Consider the following 20,728-nt stretch of genomic DNA (forward strand, 5'->3'; position numbering starts at 1 on the left):
TGTACACTTAACTTCCATCTCTGATTCTTCATTAGGCCCACCATCACATCTGACAATCAATAATGTTACTATCCCCATAACACGTTCTGTTATAAGCCTAGGTGTAAACATTAACTCGGATCTTTCTCTAAAACAACACATATCCTCACTTACAAAAAAATCGTTTTTCAAACTACGTCTGTTAAAACATCTTCGCCCTCTACTATTCTACCGAGACTATAGAACCATTCTTCAATCTTTAATTTTCTCTGGCTTAGACTATTGTAATGCTCTTTTCTTAGGAATGTCAGACTCTTCACTATATCCCCTTCAACTGATCCAAAACTCTGCAGCCCGAATACTAACCAGAACCTCTCTACGTCATCATATCACCCCTATTCTACAATCACTACATTGGTTACCCATAAAGTTCAGAATAAAATACAAAATTCTCTCCATTATCCATAGTTTAATTCATAACCATAATCATACATCCACCTGGCTTTGTTCACTACTGCGCATATACAAACCGACACAACATTTAAGATCACTTAACCAAAATTTACTAGATATCCCTTCTCCTAAACAAGCCAGATTAGATCTCACCAGAAAAAGAGCTTTTTCAGTAGCTGGTCCAACACATTGGAACACTTTACCAAACCATCTTCGCTCAATATCCAATCCTGCTCATTTCAAAAAATCTCTCAAAACATATCTTTTTCAACTTGCATTCAACACGTCTTCTAATTAAACTTAACCATCAATACCGAACCTACTCTCCTAAACTTAATTACACCCATTACAATTCCATTTATGCTACACATAACTACAACATACTTGCTCATTCACATGTCTCCAATTATCATACCCTTCTCCCTTCTTCCCTTTATTATATAATTTTTACGCTGTATTTCTCCCACTTCCCCTCCCTCCTCCCGTTCCCCTTTCCCCCCCCTCTATCCCCTTTTTCCCCCAAAAACAATAAGCCCATGGCTCCAAACTTTTATACTTTTAAAATTCTTATATACTAGCATCCTGTCTAGTTATTGCCTATTTTTATGTAAAGTTTAATAATTCCATTTTATTTTGATTATTTTATTTTTGTTTTAAATCTGTGAACCGTTTTTGATAAAATTCCTTTTTTAAAAAACGGTATACAAATACTTTTTAAATAAATAAATAAAATAAATAAACTGCAGGAAGACCTTGTGAGACTGGAAAATTGGGCATCCAAATGGCAGATGAAATTTAATGTGGATAAGTGCAAGGTGATGCATATAGGGAAAAATAACCCATGCTATAATTACACAATGTTGGGTTCCATATTAGGAGCTACCACCCAAGAAAGAGATCTAGGTGTCATAGTGGATAACACACATTGAAATCGTCAGTTCAGTGTGCTGCGGCAGTCAAAAAAGCAAACAGAATGTTGGGAATGGTGAATAAAACGGAAAATGTCATAATGCCTCTGTATCGCTCCATGGTGAGACCGCACCTTGAATACTGTGTACAATTCTGGTCGCTGCATCTCAAAAAAGATATAATTGCGATGGAGAAGGTACAGAGAAGGGCAACCAAAATGATAAGGGGAATGGAACAGCTCCCCTATGAGGAAAGACTAAAGAGGTTATTACTTTTCAGCTTGGAGAAGAGACGGCTGAGGGGGGATATGATAGAGGTGTTTAAAATCATGAGAGGTCTAGAACGGGTAGATGTGAATCGGTTATTTACTCTCAGAATATGCAAGGACTAGGGGGCACTCCATGAAGTTAGCATGTGGCACATTTAAAACTAATCGTTAGAGCTGGCTCACACATGATTAACCTTACATAGGTGAACGTTGAAATGAATGGCAACAACCAGTCACTCTGTACATTTTTACAATCTGTTTATCAAACTCGTACAAGTGTGCAGTCTAAACTACAGTGTCAGCATACATAGTAACCAGGGGGGAAAAAGGGCTAAGACACACAGGGCCAACTCGTTCATCCCAGAAGGTAACGTTTCTGCTCCTGGAATTGTAATTCCATTCATGTCGCTTTATACATAATATGCAAGGAATTGAGGATGATATAGATACACAGCTCTTCTGCAATAGCAAGAAATGAATCATTTTGTTCACTGGCTCTGAAGCAGAGATGTTTTAAAGTCATTGCACGGCGCTGCACAGCGTTTGTGTGGTAGTCAATGGTGCAGAAGCTTCTCCTGTCTCGTGCTGCATCAGAAGTGAGAGAAACCCGGGTCTGCCATGTTTAGGATCCAGCGTTAGAGTGGATCATCCAAGTCACTGAAGGAAGTCAATCCAATTCTTCCTGCGACGACGACGGCACGGCCCTGCCTTTCAAGGCAGACACCTACAAGTCAAGACAGCGTCAGCAAGAGGCGGCGAAAGTTAAATCCTGCCAACAGCAAAATAAGCAGGGTCCGTCCTGGTCAAAGCCAACGGATCCAGGGGCTCTCAGCAAGGCCTTGGTGCACTCAGGTCCTGCTTTACTGACGCATATTCCAGGGCTGGCTTTCAGGCAAGATCAAGCACACCAATTAGCGGCAGGGGAAGAACACTAGATGCGTTTTGGACTCAAAGCTAAAATAAAATAAATCCTTTACAGCAAAACCCCGAACTGACCCATGCAAACCCATTTCAGCTTAGATGGCTGTTTGTAAATACTGTTTTTAATGTCGCTTATTTTCAAAGCCTGTCAGCAGCTTTTGATTAGGACTGAACCAGTATTAGTAAAGAGATATTTTTAGCAAACTTTGAGCCCTAACTTGGTAAACCGAGAAACATCAAAATAACCAAAAGCCCCTGACAATCCCTCTTATCAGTAACCAAGTCCTCACTGACCCTTCACCAGAACATTAAGTGGTCAGCGCAGTCAGGGAAGGAGATGGTCTGTAAGCAGCCTTCTCACGTTAGCATACATAATCACAGCTAAAAAGAAAGGGAGACTAGGAATAAGAGTTAAAGACAGCGCTCTAATTGCATAACAGAAGAGCTGGGAGTTGCAAGGACCTGGTTAGTGCTGCTGGAATAGCCCACTCCCGTACAGAAAATACAAAATGAACGGCTTCATGTTATTCAGAACCAACGAGATTCCCATGCTACAAACCAGAGACCATTAGCTCCAAAACCCAGAAGAGACAAAATGATCCCCCCCCCCCAGGGGCAAACCGATCTCCTTCCCTACGCCATTTACAGAAATAAGATTCCAGAGTCTACGCTCGGGAAGGAAATGGTCTGAAGCATTGCACTAAAAGTTATGGCACTGCTTTTGATTTTTAAGCCTGTTTAATAAAGCTAAAAGGTGCCACAGAAGGAAGAGAGTTAGGGGGAGGGTACGAGTTCCTATCAGCAGTGGCCTGGCACTCCCTAGTGCCCATCCCTCGCACCCCACTGCAGTGTCCCACGTGACCACGCGGGCACCACACTCACCTCCTGATCGATGCAGCGGAACTGCCAGGACCAGCTGGAGTTGTAGAGGAAGGGGCGCAGGTCAAACCGGTTATCGTCTGGGCTGTAACCTTCCGCGTGATAGGACGGCGTGAGCGAAGTCATCTTGTGTCTATTGACGGCGTAGGAGCTGAAGAAATGCTTCACTTTCTCTGCCACCTGGTTTGCAAAGCAAAGAGGCAACAGAGCAGAGCAATAATCTAAGAGTCCCTGTGCTAGGCTCCTGGGTTTCTTCTGCCGACAAAGCACATTTGTAGGACAAGAAATGCTAAACAAGGTCAGTGGTACTGAACTGGCGATGACCTTATTTCAATTAGCTGTTCCAACACACCACTAGGTTTATTGCATTTTTAGGAAGGAGATCATGCTCATCTTGTGCACTTTCCAGTTGGGGAAACTTAAATGCATCAGCTGGGTTAAATATGCTAAACTCCTGGCCTTATGCAAGCATCCACCAACAGACCCTTTGGGAAAAAGATCAAGTGACCGCTAAACTGGACCATGCATAACACTGCAGTCCCGGGATGTGTTTCACCTGTGCTGGTGGCCACATCTCTTTCCAGGTGCTGACGAGCCTGCAGAACATGCTGTACGGCCCCATGTTCGCGATCTTCCTCAGCCTGCCGTAGATGGACAGCTCTGCATACGTCATCCCCATGTCCTGCTGTGAGAGGGACAGACAGCAAAGAATTCAGGCGGCAGCAGGCACCTGACGTACGGCAGAGGAAGCTCGGAGAATCTAACCAGCTCCCAACAGGAAGCGAACAAAAAAAAAAAAAAAAAAAGAACACCCCACGATGCTAAGAAATCCAGACCGACATCCCCTATACTTCTGCATCAGTTCAGAAGCAGCTACGAAATAAAGACGCTGTTCAGCAGAACTCCTGATCCATTATTACCGTGGCAGCTTGTTGCTCAGCCCTTGAGACGTGTCACGTGACTACCGCAGAAATGCCCAATGCTCACTGAGGCACCTTTACCCCCCCCCCCCCCCCCCCCCCCCCCAACAACATCCTCGCTCCTCCGTGCTGTCTGCAGGCACAGGTAGCCTCTTGTATAAATGACCAACGTTTAGCTCTTCCAAGCAACTTTCCTGCTTTCACGGGCACAACGACAGGTGCCACACGTGGCTTACACTTGAGAGGTAGGACCCAAAGGCCTGTCTTAGGAGTCACCACCTCCGGGGAGGGTCCTTTACTCCTTATCCACCCGCAGACAGTTCATGACCCATGTCAGGGTGATGTCCCATCCCACCCTTCGTCGAGGTACCCAAATATTCTAAGTTTGGGTTAAAAACAGATTGAAGTCCACGATAAACACAAAATCAATGATAAACCTTGGTGTTAAACTCAGGAAGGCCTGGGCATCGCAAATCTCCAGCGGAAGGATATTCAAGCTGGATCTGCTGCCCACAAGAGCTGATAATGATGGGTCAAATAGGAGAAGAAAGCGAGGTTTGTTTGTTTTTTTGTCTGTGCAAACATACACCGCATGGATAAAACACATCACATCGCGGGATAAAGTTAAATCAGCCCTGACCCCTTACCTCGTCAGTCTGAGACACCTGTCCAGCCTCCAGAGGCTCCAACTCTGCCGTTGGCGGGGCCGATAGTATACTAACAGGGAGAAAGCGCATTAAAAATAAATGAGAAAGCTTTATACGCTCTGCTAGGGGAGAAGCTACGATTTGTTTCCTCGCACTCACTAAGTGCCATTCACCCCATCAACAAGACATTGCAATTCACACACACACACACCCCACAAGGAGCCCCCAACCCCCCTTAGCCACTCCCTGGGGTGGGCTGAGCTGTGGAAGGAGCGGTCACCACCTCTGGAGGTGGCGGGGGAAGGCATTGCTTAGATGGGACACCTGGTAGCCAGATTTGAGGCCCATGATCTCAGGGTCCTGGGAGGAGCCCTGGTGCACGGTCCCCGGCCCAGGATGGTCACTGCAAGCACCAGACCTGGTGGTGGGGAGAGGAAACAGAAATCCTTGCGTAACTGTGAATGAAGGCTCTTGGTGCTAAATCCTAGCCCTGGTTCCAACTGAATCTAGCAGTACAAGAGGAGCAAGGGGGAAAAAAAACAAACCAAAACACCTGCCAGGTCAAAAGGAAAAGCAATTTGCTTTGTAAGTTGGAGCTGCCAGCTCTCCGCCGACCCTCCCTCCGCGTGGGCTCGGGCTACCTTTTTTTTTTTGAATGGTGCAGCGGGAGTTTGGCACTCCACATGGAAAAAAGAAGAAAAAAAAACAAAAAAACATTCCCATGCTTGCACCAAGACCCAAGTTATAAAGAGTTTACATGTGCTTTACGGGTGTGCACAATACCTTGACAGGATAGGGAAGAATGTGTTAACCTAACTGATTTTTTAAATGATCGAGGTGAAATGCTTTTTTTTTTTTTATATAGAAAAGGTAATGCATCTGCTTTCTGTCTGACACTTAACTTGCACATATTTGTAATTTTTTTTTAAACAAACTGAAGTGCATTACAGAATTTCTAAAGAAAAAAAAAATAAAACGAGACCGAACATGCAATAGCTGCCTGGGCCTAAACTAACAGATTTAAAATGAGTACTAAACCTTCAGCAGATGCCCAAGGGCTTTCTGTATGCACTCGGATTAAAGCTGGAGCGTGAGAGAGAGCAAGAGCACGCGAGCGAGAAGGCCAGCCATGCACATATCCAGCTGTGCAGGGAGTGGGGACCCAGCGGTTCGGGCAACGGGATGAAAACCAGGGAAACCACTTCCCACACAGACACTCCTTGTGAGCTTGGGCTAATCACTATCTCTCGTTACCTCTGGTACCCAAGTTAGGTGGTAACTCTTTGGGGAAAGCACTTATTGCATCTGAATTCTAAAAATGCTGTAAGTTGCCTTGGAGCATCATTTGGAAAGACAGGCTAAAAATCCCCAAAAAAATGGATTAAAAGTAATATGAAGAACGTGCCGTCAGGTTTTGCTACACACAGACCGTGCAGCAGGAGGGCCGACAGGCACCTCATGTGACGCAGAACGCTTATTCGTCATTCACCTGTGCAACGCCGTGAGCTGGAAGGTGTCCAAGCAGTACTGCGTGAAGCATCTCAGATCCGTCTTGCTAATCCCACCAATAGGATTAATATCGGCACTGGAGCAGTCGTACTTTGTTAAGTATCCTCTGAGACTGCACAGCCCCGAGAGAGAGAGAGAGGAGCAGTTCAGCCGAGAGAGTGCAATATGGAGGCAAACACCATTTATTTAAATTTGTAAAATTCTACACCGTTCCCCCCCCGATTAACAATTAATCACCCAGAATGGAGTGGCGTAGCCGCCTAGTGGTTAGAGCAGCAGGCCACTGCCTCGGGTACAAGCTTAGATTGTAATCCCTCTGGGCACAGGGAAATACTTACAGAACCTGAATGTAATCCGCTTTGAATATAAAACTCTAAATAAATCAATCTCAGCTGTGAGACTGCGTTACGTTTAAGTTTTCCCGAGCGCCGTGCCATGGTGTTATCGCAGTAGTAGGAGCTGTGATACTGAGGGCTGATGCTCCGGGAAGCTCTGCGGTGCCTGACTGAGGAAACGCGTGCAATCCGTGAGCTGGAGGGTGTTATTGCCACAGCAGCGTGCAAATAAAGTGCCTTAATCCTACCCTGGGGTCCCAGACTGCCACTTTCTGTTTTAACTTGAGCCCAGTCCCACTCTCCATGAAGAAAGGAATGTTTGAAATAAGTTATCCCTATAAATAAATAAAGTTATCCCAAACCCTCCAAAATTCATGGCGCAGGGTTTAGTCATTGCTGACGCCGACTTCACCCACCTTTCATCCACATTGGCGGATCCCAGCACCAGAAGGGCTCCAGGCATGCCTCGGGTCCAAAGGCTGAGCTGAGCCAAGAGGTAAGCAAAAACCATTCGTATCCGGGCCTGCACACCGGGCGACCAAAAAAAGAAGAAGTGCTTTGTTACTAAACGTTTTCTATAAGGCAGGCCAGCTCCCTCTTCCCTGCAGGGGGCCCATTGGCTGCTGTGATTCTCACGGGGTCCTGGGAAACGTCCCGCCTTCCGTTCTGGTGACAGGTGTCTCACCCCCCCCCCCCCATCAGGCTGCCTTGGCTTTCATGGAATTTAGGACTTGCCCTGGAAAAAGCACCAGCTCACCAAGGAATACCCTTTAATCCCATTCCCCTTCAGGCGCTATTTCGGCAGGAAACAATTCTTTTGTTCCGTTATTCCACGACGATTCTCCTGCTCGCACACCCTCCCACTCCCCTTCAAAACTGCCCATCTACGGCTCAGACCCCTCTTCTCTTGCGTGACCTCATCAGATCACCTCCCGATGAGAGGTCACAGACGAAAGGGACAGAGCGGCAGCCCCCACCGCCACCTCACTCGGAGCTGAAGGGTCCCAGGCGGGCAGCTCAAACCCATCAGCTTTTCACGGCAACGAAACCCGTGCCCCCTCTGCTTAGGTAAAGCATGAACGGCGCGCTATGTACCTGCAGGCTCTGTAGCGCCAGGTTCTCTCTGGTGCTCCCTCCGTGGAGGCGGAATTGGGGAACTTTGCCGGTCACCAGCGTGAAGACGCCGACAAAGGCCTTCACTGCTGCATCGATATTCAGCTTAATGTGATGGCTGAAAGAAGCAGACAAGCAGGCCGTAGAACCGTATGCTCATCCAAATCCACTTTTCAGACAAAAACTACCCCCCCCCCCCCCCCTCCCTCAGCCGTCACCTTTGCCAGGGTTAGCTTTCATGCATTTGAGCACAGTACAAGTACAAGCCTTGCCTGATTGCTCCCGAGCACCTCGGGTCAGTACCTCCCTATCTGCTCTGCCAGCAGCCCGGCCCTGTCCCGAGTTTCCTGGGATGAATTCTCGCTCGCCATGTAGCAGGTGGTAAGGACTCGGCCGCACAGCTCCCTGGCATCCTGCGGGACATAGGCCTCGTCGTTCACAATCCTACGCACATCATCCAGCACCTGCTGGTCTGAAAGAGCAGAGGGGGGCAGATCTCGCTGAGGCTCAAGACAGACAGACACACAGAGCAGTAGAGAGAAAACATGGAAATAAAATGCATTTCTGAACGAAAGCCTATCCCCGATCTAGTAAAAAGGTCTTCTTCACGCGTTCCTTTGGTGAGCACTGCCCGGATTCCCGCACTCCCTCACTTACTTCCATTCCTCACGGTCTGGCAGACCTGCCGGCACATGGAGAAGACGATGCAGGCCGTGGCCGAGCTGTCGATTCCACCACTAAGGGGGAGCAAAAACCCAGCCTTTAACAGAATCAACAGCAAAAAAAAAAAAAAAAAAAAGAAGTGAGGCTCAGGAATACGTGTGACATCCTCCCCCATTCCTTATACACACACACACACTGCTCCCACCACCTGCACGAAAGAGTAACCTAGGTCTGTACAATGACAGACATCCCACCAGAGCCTGCTCTCCCTGCAGATTAAAAATAAATCTCCACACCCTGGGGGAACAGCATCAGATGCACATCTCACCACCTTCTACCCAGCCTACGGACAAAACGCAACAGCAGATAGCACGTTCTTATACTCTGCTAGCAAAAGCAAGAGTCTTAAACGTATCTTTTAATGACTCGTCTCATACAATAAAGAAAGTGAAAAAACAAAAAACATTTCATTCTGAAGTCTACAGGAAACAGAGGGAACTGACAACCCTGGGAAGAGGAGAAAAAAAAGTCTCACACCAAGAGCTTACCTGCTTACTGCGCCTTAGATAGTCCCAGAGCCAGCACGCAGGTCCAAGGCTGAAAAGTCACAAACAACCAACCATCTGAGTCAAAAAGCTTAAACTGTGAGCACTCTCATTATTCACGACAGGGCAGGGTGCAGCACGGACTCATCTCCGAGGTCTGCCTCCCGCTGGCGGCGTTAATGCAGTACTGCATGCAAGGACAGACTAGGCCCGATCACGCCCACAGGCAGTGCCCGGAAGGGTACATCAGTGGCCAAAGGCTTCCGGCTACAAATGTCACTGCTCTAATATTGAAGTGTGAACCGGATCAAACGCACACAGGGATAGCCAACTCCAGTCCCAATGGGCCACAGTCTAGCCATGTTTTCAGGATAACCAAAATCCTTATATTAACCATCAACTAGCGTCACCATAGGCAAGTAAATCTCATTCTGCATAGCCCAAAAAGGCTTGCCCTCAAGGCCTGGAGTTCCCATCACTGCTTTATGAATACTGTTTATAGTCAGTGTGATTAAATGGCCCTCTAGGTTTTATAAAAATGACGGGTCAGATTTACAAACGGGTTTCATCTATTTTGAATCTTAGGACAAAGTGATCAGCACACCTGGCCCTAAGAATCTTTTTGTGTTAGCACACAATGCAAATTTAGTACCATGAGACATGTGTAAGGGGGCAGGGCTGCCAGCCCAGACAATAAATAAAGCCCTTCGTTAGTCACATGCCTGATCTCTTCCTCTGGGCTGTGGTATCTCCACTGGATGGGCTCACTGGCAGCAACCCAGACGTCGTGGGATGAGAGTTCAAATTCCACCTTCACTCTGTGATAAGGCTGCACCCTGCTTGCCTGGGGAACATCAGATAAGAACATATCAGGAATGGACAGCCACAGTGATGGGACTTGTACGAGAGACCCAGACCCAGAGGGATCCAAGAGTAATGAACCCCAGCAAGACGCCTACAGTGGGTCCATCCCTTCTTCCCATCCCCGCGGCTCTGTCCTGCAAATTCACATCTCAGGTGGGTCACAAGGCTGAAGGACAAGCAGCCTCAGCCTTCCGGGAATGAAAAAAAAGATACAACAGCAAGAAAAGCACAACAATGCGTTACAGGGATAGCTTTCTCTCACCGTTTGTAAACGCAGGCCTAGACAGACGACAAACTTTTAAAAGCCTGGAGTTCCACAAAGACCACGATCACCACTACATGGGGCTGTGAAACCTGTGGTGGCCGCAGCGCAGTAAACGCTGACCAATTAGATTCACGCAGCTTCCAATGTGCCTCCTCCTGTCTCTACCAAAGATTCTGTTCAGATGCCTTTGCTAAAATCTGCGGCTAACACACACACATAGTCTTCCCTGGTGTTTCTTACCACGAGGCTACGAGACGAGATTTCTGCCCGGTAACTTCTCACGTCTTCCAGATCTAAGGTGGCCACGAGAACCTCCTGCGGAAAGAGATGCGCATCAGTCCTTCACATACAGATTTCCCAGTCACGTGGCTCACGGCCGTGGAAATGCCACACGTGCGAAGGTTACAAAACAGACAACAAAATAAGACCGTAATCTTCAAAAAACAGAAAATATGCTCTGGGTCAGAAACCAAATCATGAATTTTACTCAGTCACAAGTTGTTTTTGAGGATAAAATACGATCTGTAAAATGTATAAGGCTAAAAAAAATGTGGTTATCATGGCCTCAGAACTGAATATGTCAGCCCATAGAGAATGTGAAAATTCTGCCCCATTTCCCCAACCTCAGCTTATCCATAAGCTTAGATCAGATTTTCAAGGTCGCACAAACTGCATTTTTCACTCCTGCGGGGCTCCATGCACAAGGAACAATTAAACAGATTTCAAATGGTGCATCCCGACGGGCCTTCGTCTCAGTGCTCGAGAGCCTCCACCGCTTCCCCGTGGGTTTTTAGAGTTCTTTCTGGTTTTGATTTACACGGCTTTTTTCACGAGTGGCCCTCAACGTGCAAGGCACAAACCTCCAGCCATGCGTCTCGAAGAGAATCACGCTCCACACCCACACAGGGCACTTGGTTTTTTTTTTTTTACGACCTATCTGTGATTTGCATTATGCCAAAGCACAAACAACAACAACAAAGCACACACACACTATGGTATAAATATTTGGTGTTAGGAAAGCTTTGCCGATCCTGGCTCTTTATAGAATTAAAAAAAAAAAAAAAATCATAAGAATCACAGTTCTAGGTTTGGAATTGGTACAATTTCTAATCGTTCTGCTTTCATGGATTAGGAATGTTATTTCTTGAATTTTGGCTACTTATTGCTATTTCACCTTTATGGTTTCATCTCATTGATTCTATGCCAGGGATGGCGAACTCCAGTCCTGAAGTGCCACAAACAGGCCAGGTTTTCAGGATATCCACACTGAATATGCATGAGATAAGTTTGCATGTACTGCCTCCATTGTATGCAAATCTATTTCATGCATATTCAGTGTGGATATCCTGAAAACCTGGCCTGTCTGTGGCACTCGAGGACTGGAGTTTGCCATCCCTGCTCTACGCTGTAAGGTTGTATTATTTCATTGTTAAGATAACGCATTCAGTTTTTACTAAATGTTTTGTTGTATGCTGCTTAGAACCCTAGGTAACTAAAAAGCGTCAAACGCAGTCTCTAACACACAGGTTGGGGAAGGGCAGGAAAGCACATTTATTCCAAAAATAATTTGCTATGGTGGAGCTTGGGGTAAAAGACTTGCACTTGTGATATTCTAACAAGGCTTGTAAGACCCCTTTCAGGTGCACATAAATTGGCTTGTGTTGGCCCTCAGTCACAGCTACAAGCTGAGCACTCGCCTGCTGTAATTCAGGGAGAGCAGAGAGCTGGGTGCTTGACACGTGCCACAGTCAGATCTGGCACCTACAGTGACAAAAACAAAATGTCTGTAAACCAACTCAATTCTTAAAAATCAGCTGAGCAGGCAGAATGTGTCGTGCCAGGGGCCTCGGCCCCCATAAAGCAAAACAGGCCCCCCCACCACCATTCTGTAGCCCATTAAATTACAGCTCGAGGAAGAAAGCTGGCTCTGGCCAGCAAACATGAGCCTCGGAAGGCCCAGCGGGACTCCAGGTTAGGGCTGACACAGACGCCACTATCCTGGCACAGCAAAGAGCTCAGCCCACCCACGTGTAGGGGGAAAAAAAAAAAAAAAAAAAAGAGGCCAAATCATTCACGTTCATCTCACCACATCGTCCAGGGAGAACTGAGAGCCCTGGGCAACTATGTGCCCATTCACCGAAATCATGGCACATCCGTCGTAGTACAGCCGGTCACCGTCGCAGCCTTTCAGATTGGCCAGGACATAAATCCCGCCGTTCTGTAACAAGAGGTGAGAGAACGCTTACAGCGGAGGAGCTGGGGAAGGGAGAGCAGAGCAGCGTTTTGGCACCACAGGAAGCAAGGCCGCACTTTCGTTTTATCATCTGCTACAGAAATCTGTTACAAATTCCAACACCAGGTCCCGGGTCACCTCGCCGCATGCCAGCCCAGACAGCACAAGCGGGCAGTACCTCGCCCTTAGCGCTCCTCTGACCCCGAGTGGCGTGCCTCGTGATCCGTTCCGGACGGGAAGTCGCCACTGGCTGGTTCCTCCTCACGGAGCGGAGGCTTTCCCCCAAAAATTTACGCTGTGGTTTTCTGCACCGTCACGCAACGAGAGAGGACAAGCATCCTGAGGCCTGGAAAGCAGGACGCGTGCCTTACCTTTGCCGTCGTGGACTTAACCAAATCCACCCTGGTGTGGGCCTTCCGCAGCTCGTGGTGACTGCCTGACGAGTTTGTAAAGATCTCGATGCCGTCCAGGCCCATTTCAATGTGCGGGCTGTGAGGGGGGGTGGAGAAGAGCCAGGTCAGCGGATTTGTGTCTGCACGCGTACGCTGTGCGTTCTGCTGCTACCGGTCGCCGATAAGGGGCGACCGTCCTAGGCTTCGGCGGGTGCCGCGTGACTTAAGCAGTTACAGAATGAAACCTCACACGAGGTCAGCGGAAAGCAGGTTCCAAGCTTCCACAGAAAATAAAGATTTTAAGCCGTTAGCAGGGCCAGGCTTTATCATTTATCCGGTAAGTCCCTTTATGCCTAGCTCGGGCTCACAAAAAGCAATCAGTGGTTACCTGTTAGGGACCCACAGTTCTTCACAGAGTTCGGTTCCAACAGACGTGTCTCTTGTGGCTATAACGGCATCACCAAAGGGCACCGTTTCCTGGGATGAATGAGCAACAATTAGTGTACAAAATAAAAAAAAAAAAAAAACCCCCACAGAAGTGCAGGGTTAACCTCGTTCAAATCCAGCCTAACCTGCTACCTTTAAATCTCAATCCCTGCTTCGCCTGCACACACCCTTCCTGGTTTTAACTCTTCTCCATATTAAAACTTCTCAAGTCTCTTTATTTGTCCATCTTGAATAGAGTGTAAGCTCTACGTAGATGGAACCAACTCTTATGTGCAGCCGTACAGTGCTGTGCATGTCTAGTAATGCTAAAGAAACAGTAGTGGTAGCAGCCGGACCTGTACAGAGCACTTGCTGAACAGGGATAGGCTTTGAGCGCACCACAGAAATGTTTAAATCAAGCTGGGAGGAGAGGGTGGCCTGGTTTGTTGGGGTTTTTTTGTGCCAACTGCTGTTTGTTTCTCTTCCAGGAGTCTGGGAGCATGAGGGCACAGCAAGGTAGTCCAAGAGGGAAGATGAGCATCGAAAACCACAAAAAAAAAAGATTCCCAAACTGCTGCGAGTACAGATACATTAACACCAAGAGTATTTCATTACCTTCTGAAAAAAACTCACCTGCCCTGTCAGCTCCTGAATCATTCTAGGGAGAAAGTATTCCTCCACATGCCTGAAACAAGTTACAGAGGTGCATGAGACCCTCACCTGTCAGACAACAGATGTACATCTTGATTCCCGACTCTGTTTTTATGCCCCCAACCCATCAGTGAAAGCATCTGAGGTCTAGACTAGGATCCAGGCAGATATAAACCTGCTTGTCTACAGCAGATGAGCCCAAGACTCCCAGCATGGCATGTGCCAGAAATCCAAAATGAACCAACACTGCAGCTTGGAGCTGCCATTACCACTAACCTAGACACGCGACAGCCTTCCCCTCCCCCGATCCCCAGAACCGCGACCGAGTGTCTCACCGGGCCTTGCTCCACGGCGTGAACCAGCGCAGCTCCCGGTAATTCCCAGCGTTTGCCAACGTCATTTTGGGTCTGATCAGAAGGATTTTCCTGGAAACACCAAAAGCCCCGAATGTCAATAGAGATCGCAGGAAACCGAAGCCCTGGCAGAGCTGCTGCTGCAACAGGGGGCTAAATGCTATTTTCCGCCGCTTGAGAAGTTTAAAGCTTGCACCGAAGGAGACGAGGGCAGGTCTTACCCGTTTAAGAAGATCACTCGGCAGTTGTAGCGGACATTCTTGTGTATCACCGGCCTGCGGGGGGCGAAGGGAGACAAAGCACCACGCATCAGATCCTGAGCCTAAACGTCAACGTAATCCCCCCTCTCCCAACAATTGCTGCTTCCAAATGAGAATATTCTCCACTGACAGGGTCACACCCTTCCAGAAACCCCACCAAAGACAGGACGAGGAGGAGGAAGAGTCACGCCAACGCGAGTCGAGCTTTTACGGCTGCAACGCGCCGGTGCACTTGTCCAGAATGCGTGCTCCCTTGGGACCGAAGCAGCGGCAGAGAGCTGGAACACTGCGTAACGTTAGCGTGGTGCGCGCCCCTCTCCGGACCGTCTGCTCTCCGGGTCCAGGAGACCGTGGAGGCTCCTGTGTATAGTTTAGGCATGAGAGGAGATAACGTGAGGTAGCTCACGTCAGGGATCCAGCCGGACCCCCGTTTCCTTCCACCTCCATCATATCCACGTGCCCTGCAGAGATCTCACGCGACAGAAAGTTCACAAGCTCTGAACTTGCAAGACAAACTTTTTTTTAAAGGAGAAATTATTCTCTGAATGCATCTGCATTGACCGGTAATCACTTTTTCACTGCGGCCGTTCCCCTAGTTGGTTATCATCTTAACCACGTCCACTTTTCCCTCCCACAAACCTTTAACATCTGCAGACTTATTAACAACGCGCAGCACGTACATTCCCACGTCACAGATAATGTCCCGAGCCACAGGCGATTCCAGGAGCTGTGCCAGAACTTCAAAGGAGTGCAGGGCAGTATCTGATTCGTAGAAATGATCTGCGCAGCCATAGCCACTGTAAGGGAGAAAGAGTGCAAGCTCAGGCGAGGAAAGGCAGAAAGCACATCACGCAGCCTGCATGCCTCCGAGATCTGGGAAGGGCCCCTTCTCCACCTTCTGACCGAGACTGACAAGCTGTACAATATGGGGGGTAAGCACCCCGATTCCTGACCCCCTGGAAGCGCAGTTACCACAGCAGGAAGGTTAAACCTCGTGCCCACAAAATCAACCAACGCACGCTGGATGTCTTTTTTTTCTGCGTCACTAGCACTGCACCTGACGCTCTCTGTCTCCCGTGACTTCACCTTAATCTTTTTTATTCTCTGGAGCAGCATCTCCAGTGCGGGGAGGGGGGAGGCACCTTTTGTTCCATAAACCGGAGCCAGAATTAAAATTACACTTAGAACAAGTATTCTCACCAAATTTCAAGCTCGGGTCCCAGTCTGTATCGTGCACCCTTGGTTCTTGCAATTTGGATACCTAAGAAATATGAATTAATCAATCACGACAAAGCATTTTCCAGTGGAAAGGACATTCTAGAACGAGACTTGGAATTAAGAGAAGGAAGACGTGGTGGAAGCATGGAAACACCCTGCCAGGGATAGCAAAGGAGGCAGAAACAGTAAGAATTGAAGAACTCCCGGGATCCTTGGATGTGAGAGGAGGGAGGCTCAGACTAGAAGAGGTCTGCACCCTTTAGCTGCTGTGGTTTTCTACAGCCCTAGATCCAGGACAGGAGGTGTGGGGGGAACCACCAGGATGGAGGGGGGGAGAGAGAGAGAGAGACTGATGCCCAGAGGGAGGGGTGGAAGAGGGGAGAGAATGTCCGAAGGAGACGCCTAGGGCGCCATTTACCCTGGCAACAAACAGACTTCCTTCCTGAAAGCGTAAACCAAGTACCGAAAGTGTAAAAGTAAATACAGACCGGAAAGAGTTAAGACCATTGCAAAGGAGAAAAGCAAAAGCATCAGGAATTGCCCGGCCGCACCAGGAGCACTTGCATAAGGCAGTGCCATTGGAATTACTCTGGCACTAGAGCAGCTCTCTCAGTAACTTTCTTTCAGGTACCTGATAAGAGATAAAATATCACAAATGTACTTCCGTAATCAGGAATTACAATTTTATGGGAAACAGATAAGAATTTTCCCGGATATAACTAAAAGCATGCAAGAAAAAAGGAAACAATTTCTGCAACTGAGAAACGATGTTATATCTAGAGGTGCAAAATAGTATTTGAGATTCCCATGTCCTTGTATAATTGTATTTCAAAATAACAGATATGTACTTAACGATATTGAGCAGTTGAAGCAATACTTGGATTCTCATTCCTAAAAGACCTCAGTAAGGAGGTGGTCATTATGATTAAAGCTTTGAGCGCCGACTCGCTGCTTAACTAGACGGTGAGCTTAAAATCGTAAATGTGCAAAAATGCATGTTTTAGGCACCGTGAGCTGTACTTACTCCTTAAAATCCTTTCCAGGTTCCCTTCGAAATCTAAAGCCCACTGGTTGAGTGCACAGGTGGCCAACGTGACCTTTCGGCCCATGATGGGTGCTGACTGTAATTATAACCAGTCAAACCAGTTAGGGAAAGCACAGCACAGGCAGCCATACAAATTGCAATAGGAGGGACAAGAGAGACAAAAATCGGTTACAGGGATACGGATCACAAAAAGAGGGGGGATTACACTTTAAACTATAATTTCAGACAAATGTAAGAAAGAAAGAAAGCCGGCTTGCATCTTCCACCCGCCTGTGCTGGCATCATGGATCCTCTTTCCATCCATCTTAAGATATTCTTAGATAATAAGCAATAGCGTTCACCCTGGCCAGGCAAGAAACACTGAAAGCGGCCATGGGGGGAAGGGGGGAGGGAGCGGCAGCCATGCGGCAGGAGAGAGCACAGGCAGAGAAGCGGTTAGGGGAAGCCCAGCACAGGCAGAGACACCAATCTCAATAGGAGGAAGGACAGATACGACTGGGTTACACGGACATGGAGCACAAAAGGGGAGGGGGGATCTCACTTTTAAACTATAATTTCAGACAAATGTAAGGGGGGGCTGGGCAGAGACACTTAAATAGGAGACAAAACAAAACTAAGCAACAGAGGGTGCAGGGCAGATCAACAGCAGAGAAGGATTAAAAACTGAAACTTACCTAAAAAGGCTGGATCCTCTGTTCTGCGCTGCAGGGGAGTGGATCTTAAGGTCTGAACCCTGCAGTGGCCCGGGGCTGGATCTTAAGGTCTGAACCCTGCAGTGACCCGGGGCTGGATCTTAAGGTCTGAACCCTGCAGTGACCCGGGGCTGGATCTTAAGGTCTGAACCCTGCAGTGGCCCGGGGCTGGATCTTCCGGTCTGCTACTGCCCAGGGGATCAGCCTGCTTCTTCTTCACTGGAAGCTGCCATTAGTGCTGCTGGACACTCCTGTTAGAGGAGGAGCCAGCAGTCTGTAATGAATACGTCTCCTGAGAAGGAGGAGCCAGCAGTCTGTAATGAATACGTCTCCTGAGAAGGAGTTAGCAGTCTGTAATGAATACGTCTCCTGAGAAGGAGGAGCCAGCAGTCTGTAATGAATACGTCTCCTGAGAAGGAGGAGTTAGCAGTCTGTAATGAATACGTCTCCTGAGAAGGAGGAGCCAGCAGTCTGTAATGAATACGTCTCCTGAGAAGGAGGAGCCGGCAGTCTGTAATGAATACGTCTCCTGAGAAGGAGGAGTTAGCAATCTGTTATCATTTCTGCTAGGAATTAGCAATCTGTTAGAGTCGCTCCCCAGAGGGGAGGGGCCAGCAATGTACTCAGCTCTTGCCGTGTGAGAGATGAAGCATTCTAATGTGAATTGGTGAATCCTTGGGCCAATGGCAGATGACAGCGCCCCCAGGAGGATATCCTGAGAGGGACCACCGGCTAGGCTGGAGTATGGAGACAGACACAGATAGTTCTTTTATTAGACAGGAAGTAGAACCACCAGAGGTGGCAGCAGTGAGCTGATGTGCCCGGCAGGGGTAAAGTCCCTCAGATACTGGAATTGCTATCTCCGGGTTTGCTGAGCTGTAGAGAGAGACTCATAGATAGTGAGTAGACAGGGTATGCTGGATACATAACCAGTAGTAGATGATACACTCACATACATTATTAAGAGGGCTCAGTAGCTGGAGAGAGTTAGGCCCTCGAGAAGCGAGTACCTGATTCCAGGGACAGCTCTGAGAGAGCGATAGTAACTCACAGTTATCTATCTCTGTAATGGTTTCTATATGCAAACTGAAATAAGAACTCACAATATCTGTATATGAAATAACTTTGGAAATAGAAGAGAGTCTTCGGAGACTTTTAGGAACATGGGCCCCCGAGGAGCGGGTACCGGTTCCTATCTGCAATCTGTAATAATAACTCATGATCTCCGTACCTGCGATAGCATCTTAGACAGAAGAGTCTTCAGTTCTAGGAACATGGGCCCCCGAGGAGCGGGTACCGGTTCCTATCTGCAATCTGTAATAATAACTCATGATCTCCGTACCTGCGATAGCATCTTAGACAGAAGAGTCTTCAGAGTTCTAGGAACATGGGCCCCCGAGGAGCGGGTACTGGTTCCTATCTGCAACTGGAATACAAACTCACAATGTTCACGTCTGCAATCGCTTCCAGGCAATAGGGAGTCTTCTGAGCATTCAGGGACGTAGGCCCTCAAGGAGCGAGTACCGGATCCCGTCTTAGCAACCCAAAGGTAGGCGCTAATTTCTTCGGGCACCGGGAAAGTGCACAGAAAAGAAGTAAAAACTGCTTTTCTGTGCACCCTCCGACTTAATATCATGGCAATATTAAGTCGGAGGTCCCAAAGGGTAAAAAAAAAGTAAAAAAAAAAAATTTTTTTTAAATTTAAAGTCGGCCGGCGGCTGTCGGGTCAAAAACCGGACACTCAATTTTGCCGGCGTCCGGTTTCTGAGCCCATGGCTGTCAGCAGGCTCGAGAACCGACGCCGGCAAAATTGAGCGTCGGCTGTCAAACCCGCTGACAGCCGCCGCTCCGGGTCAAAAGGAGGCACTAGGGACACGCCTCCTTTTGCCCGTTTCTACCGCCGGGCCTCATTTAAATACTGTATCGCGCGCACAGGCGTTAGCCCGCTCTCCCACGGACTTTACTGAATCGGCCCGAAAGATATTGAACAGAACCAGTTCCAAAATCAATCCCTGTGGCACAATTCTCTCTTCAGATTAGGTTGCATTTACCATTACACGCTGTCTCCTGTCAGTCAACCCAGTCAAGCAGTTCTTGGCACTCACTCCCAAGCTTCTCATTTTATTTAGAAGACCCGAAATATTAACTCTCTTCTCAATGCAACTCTTCCTAGCCTATAACCTCAGCATCTGGAGTCTGTTTCTGTTATTTTAAGCCCTGGCCTTAATCTGTATCTTTCTGCTTATCTCTGATGCCCTCCAGTCCTGTGTTCACTAAACCTTTCTGGCTTCACTTTCACATCTCTCAGTGCTTCGCATCTTCTTCAGAAGCAGCACTGCTTCCATGAACCATGGTCAGGGCTTCATCTACTCCTCCCGCTGTGCTGCATCCATCACAAAATATTCCCTGCTTTGCATCCCCATATATTTTCACTTGGTCTGCAGGTCCTCTGTACTTGCTTTTGTATTCCCTGTATATTTTATCTGTTTTCTCAGACAGAGCAATAAATTAATATGCATTTTTCTTTCTTGCAATCACTGGTTGTGTCCCTTTCTCTTCTCTGATAAGTAATAGCGCCCTGCAGCTGAGGTCCAGAAGACTCGTGAATGACTGGAATCAACTGCAGAAAAATTCCAGATTTAAGTGTGCAAAAAAAAAAAACCCCATGATCCTCTCTTCTCAGCAGCTCAGCTTGAGATTCAAATAAGAAATCTTTATCAGCAGTGGCTGCAGTTTGTAACCTCTTAGTTCTGGAGCGAGCCCAGGACAGAGCATTCATGGATCGCTGAGCTACAGCACTGCCCTCGTTTTGCATGGCTAATATTTTCTTCAGGTGAATCATGGAACTAAGTCAGGCATTTATGAGCTCTGCACAGCAGGACAAGGTGTACCGCGAGAACAGAAATAAAGGTCAATTCATTCCTTTGGGCTTCATCACAAGTTGAACTGGGAACATTTTGTGATAATAAATCTGTCAAGAGGATGAAGTCATCACATTTAATTAGGGGTGAGACTGTTGCTTTTACTTAGTATCAAAAGAATTTAGACTGTAAGCTCTTCGGGACATGGGCTTATTGTACCTGAATTAGTCAGATGCTGTAAGCTGCCTTAATAATTATTTGTCAAGGCAGGCTAACAATAAGAAAAGTAAAAAAAGATTAACCCATTATGTCCCAAATCTTTTAAGA

At 47.5% G+C, this 20,728-nt stretch overlaps 1 protein-coding gene across 4 annotated transcripts; it reads right to left on the reverse strand.

Moving 5' to 3' along the window:
• Nucleotides 1–1,850: 1,850 nt before the first annotated feature.
• NADSYN1 (NAD synthetase 1) lies at nt 1,851–17,849 on the reverse strand. 4 transcript variants are annotated; one of them, XM_029582448.1, is made up of 22 exons: nt 17,523–17,847; nt 16,828–16,924; nt 15,786–15,846; nt 15,266–15,382; nt 14,547–14,600; nt 14,308–14,397; nt 13,955–14,006; nt 13,284–13,372; nt 12,875–12,992; nt 12,357–12,488; nt 10,511–10,585; nt 9,864–9,985; nt 9,145–9,193; nt 8,591–8,693; nt 8,237–8,405; nt 7,916–8,051; nt 7,237–7,343; nt 6,466–6,597; nt 4,977–5,046; nt 3,966–4,094; nt 3,413–3,589; nt 1,851–2,333 (listed from the first exon to the last, which is right to left on the reverse strand). In XM_029582448.1, the coding sequence occupies exons 2-22, from the start codon at nt 16,910–16,912 to the stop codon at nt 2,277–2,279; spliced, it is 2,124 nt and encodes a 707-aa protein (XP_029438308.1). In that variant the 5' UTR covers nt 16,913–16,924; nt 17,523–17,847; the 3' UTR covers nt 1,851–2,276. The 4 variants fall into 4 exon arrangements, with proteins under 4 accessions (XP_029438308.1, XP_029438309.1, XP_029438310.1 ...); XM_029582449.1 differs by lacking the exon at nt 8,237–8,405 and having other exon boundaries at nt 8,591–8,670; nt 17,523–17,849; XM_029582450.1 differs by lacking the exon at nt 16,828–16,924 and having other exon boundaries at nt 17,523–17,845.
• Between the last annotated feature and the right edge of the window lie 2,879 nt (nt 17,850–20,728).

The sequence above is a fragment of the Rhinatrema bivittatum genome, chromosome 17 (genome assembly GCF_901001135.1).
Source record: "Rhinatrema bivittatum chromosome 17, aRhiBiv1.1, whole genome shotgun sequence".
NCBI lineage: Eukaryota > Metazoa > Chordata > Amphibia > Gymnophiona > Rhinatrematidae > Rhinatrema > Rhinatrema bivittatum.

Coding starts and splice junctions, on each gene's coding strand:
- NADSYN1 (XM_029582448.1), bottom strand. CDS start 16,912: ATGGGCCGAAAGGTCACGTTGGCCACCTGTGCACTCAACCAGTGGGCT. Junction 14,007..14,307: donor ACGCCGTGGAGCAAGGCCCG/GTGAGACACTCG, acceptor AACTTGTTTCAG/GCATGTGGAGGAATACTTTC. Junction 12,489..12,874: donor TTAAGTCCACGACGGCAAAG/GTAAGGCACGCG, acceptor CTCTTGTTACAG/AACGGCGGGATTTATGTCCT.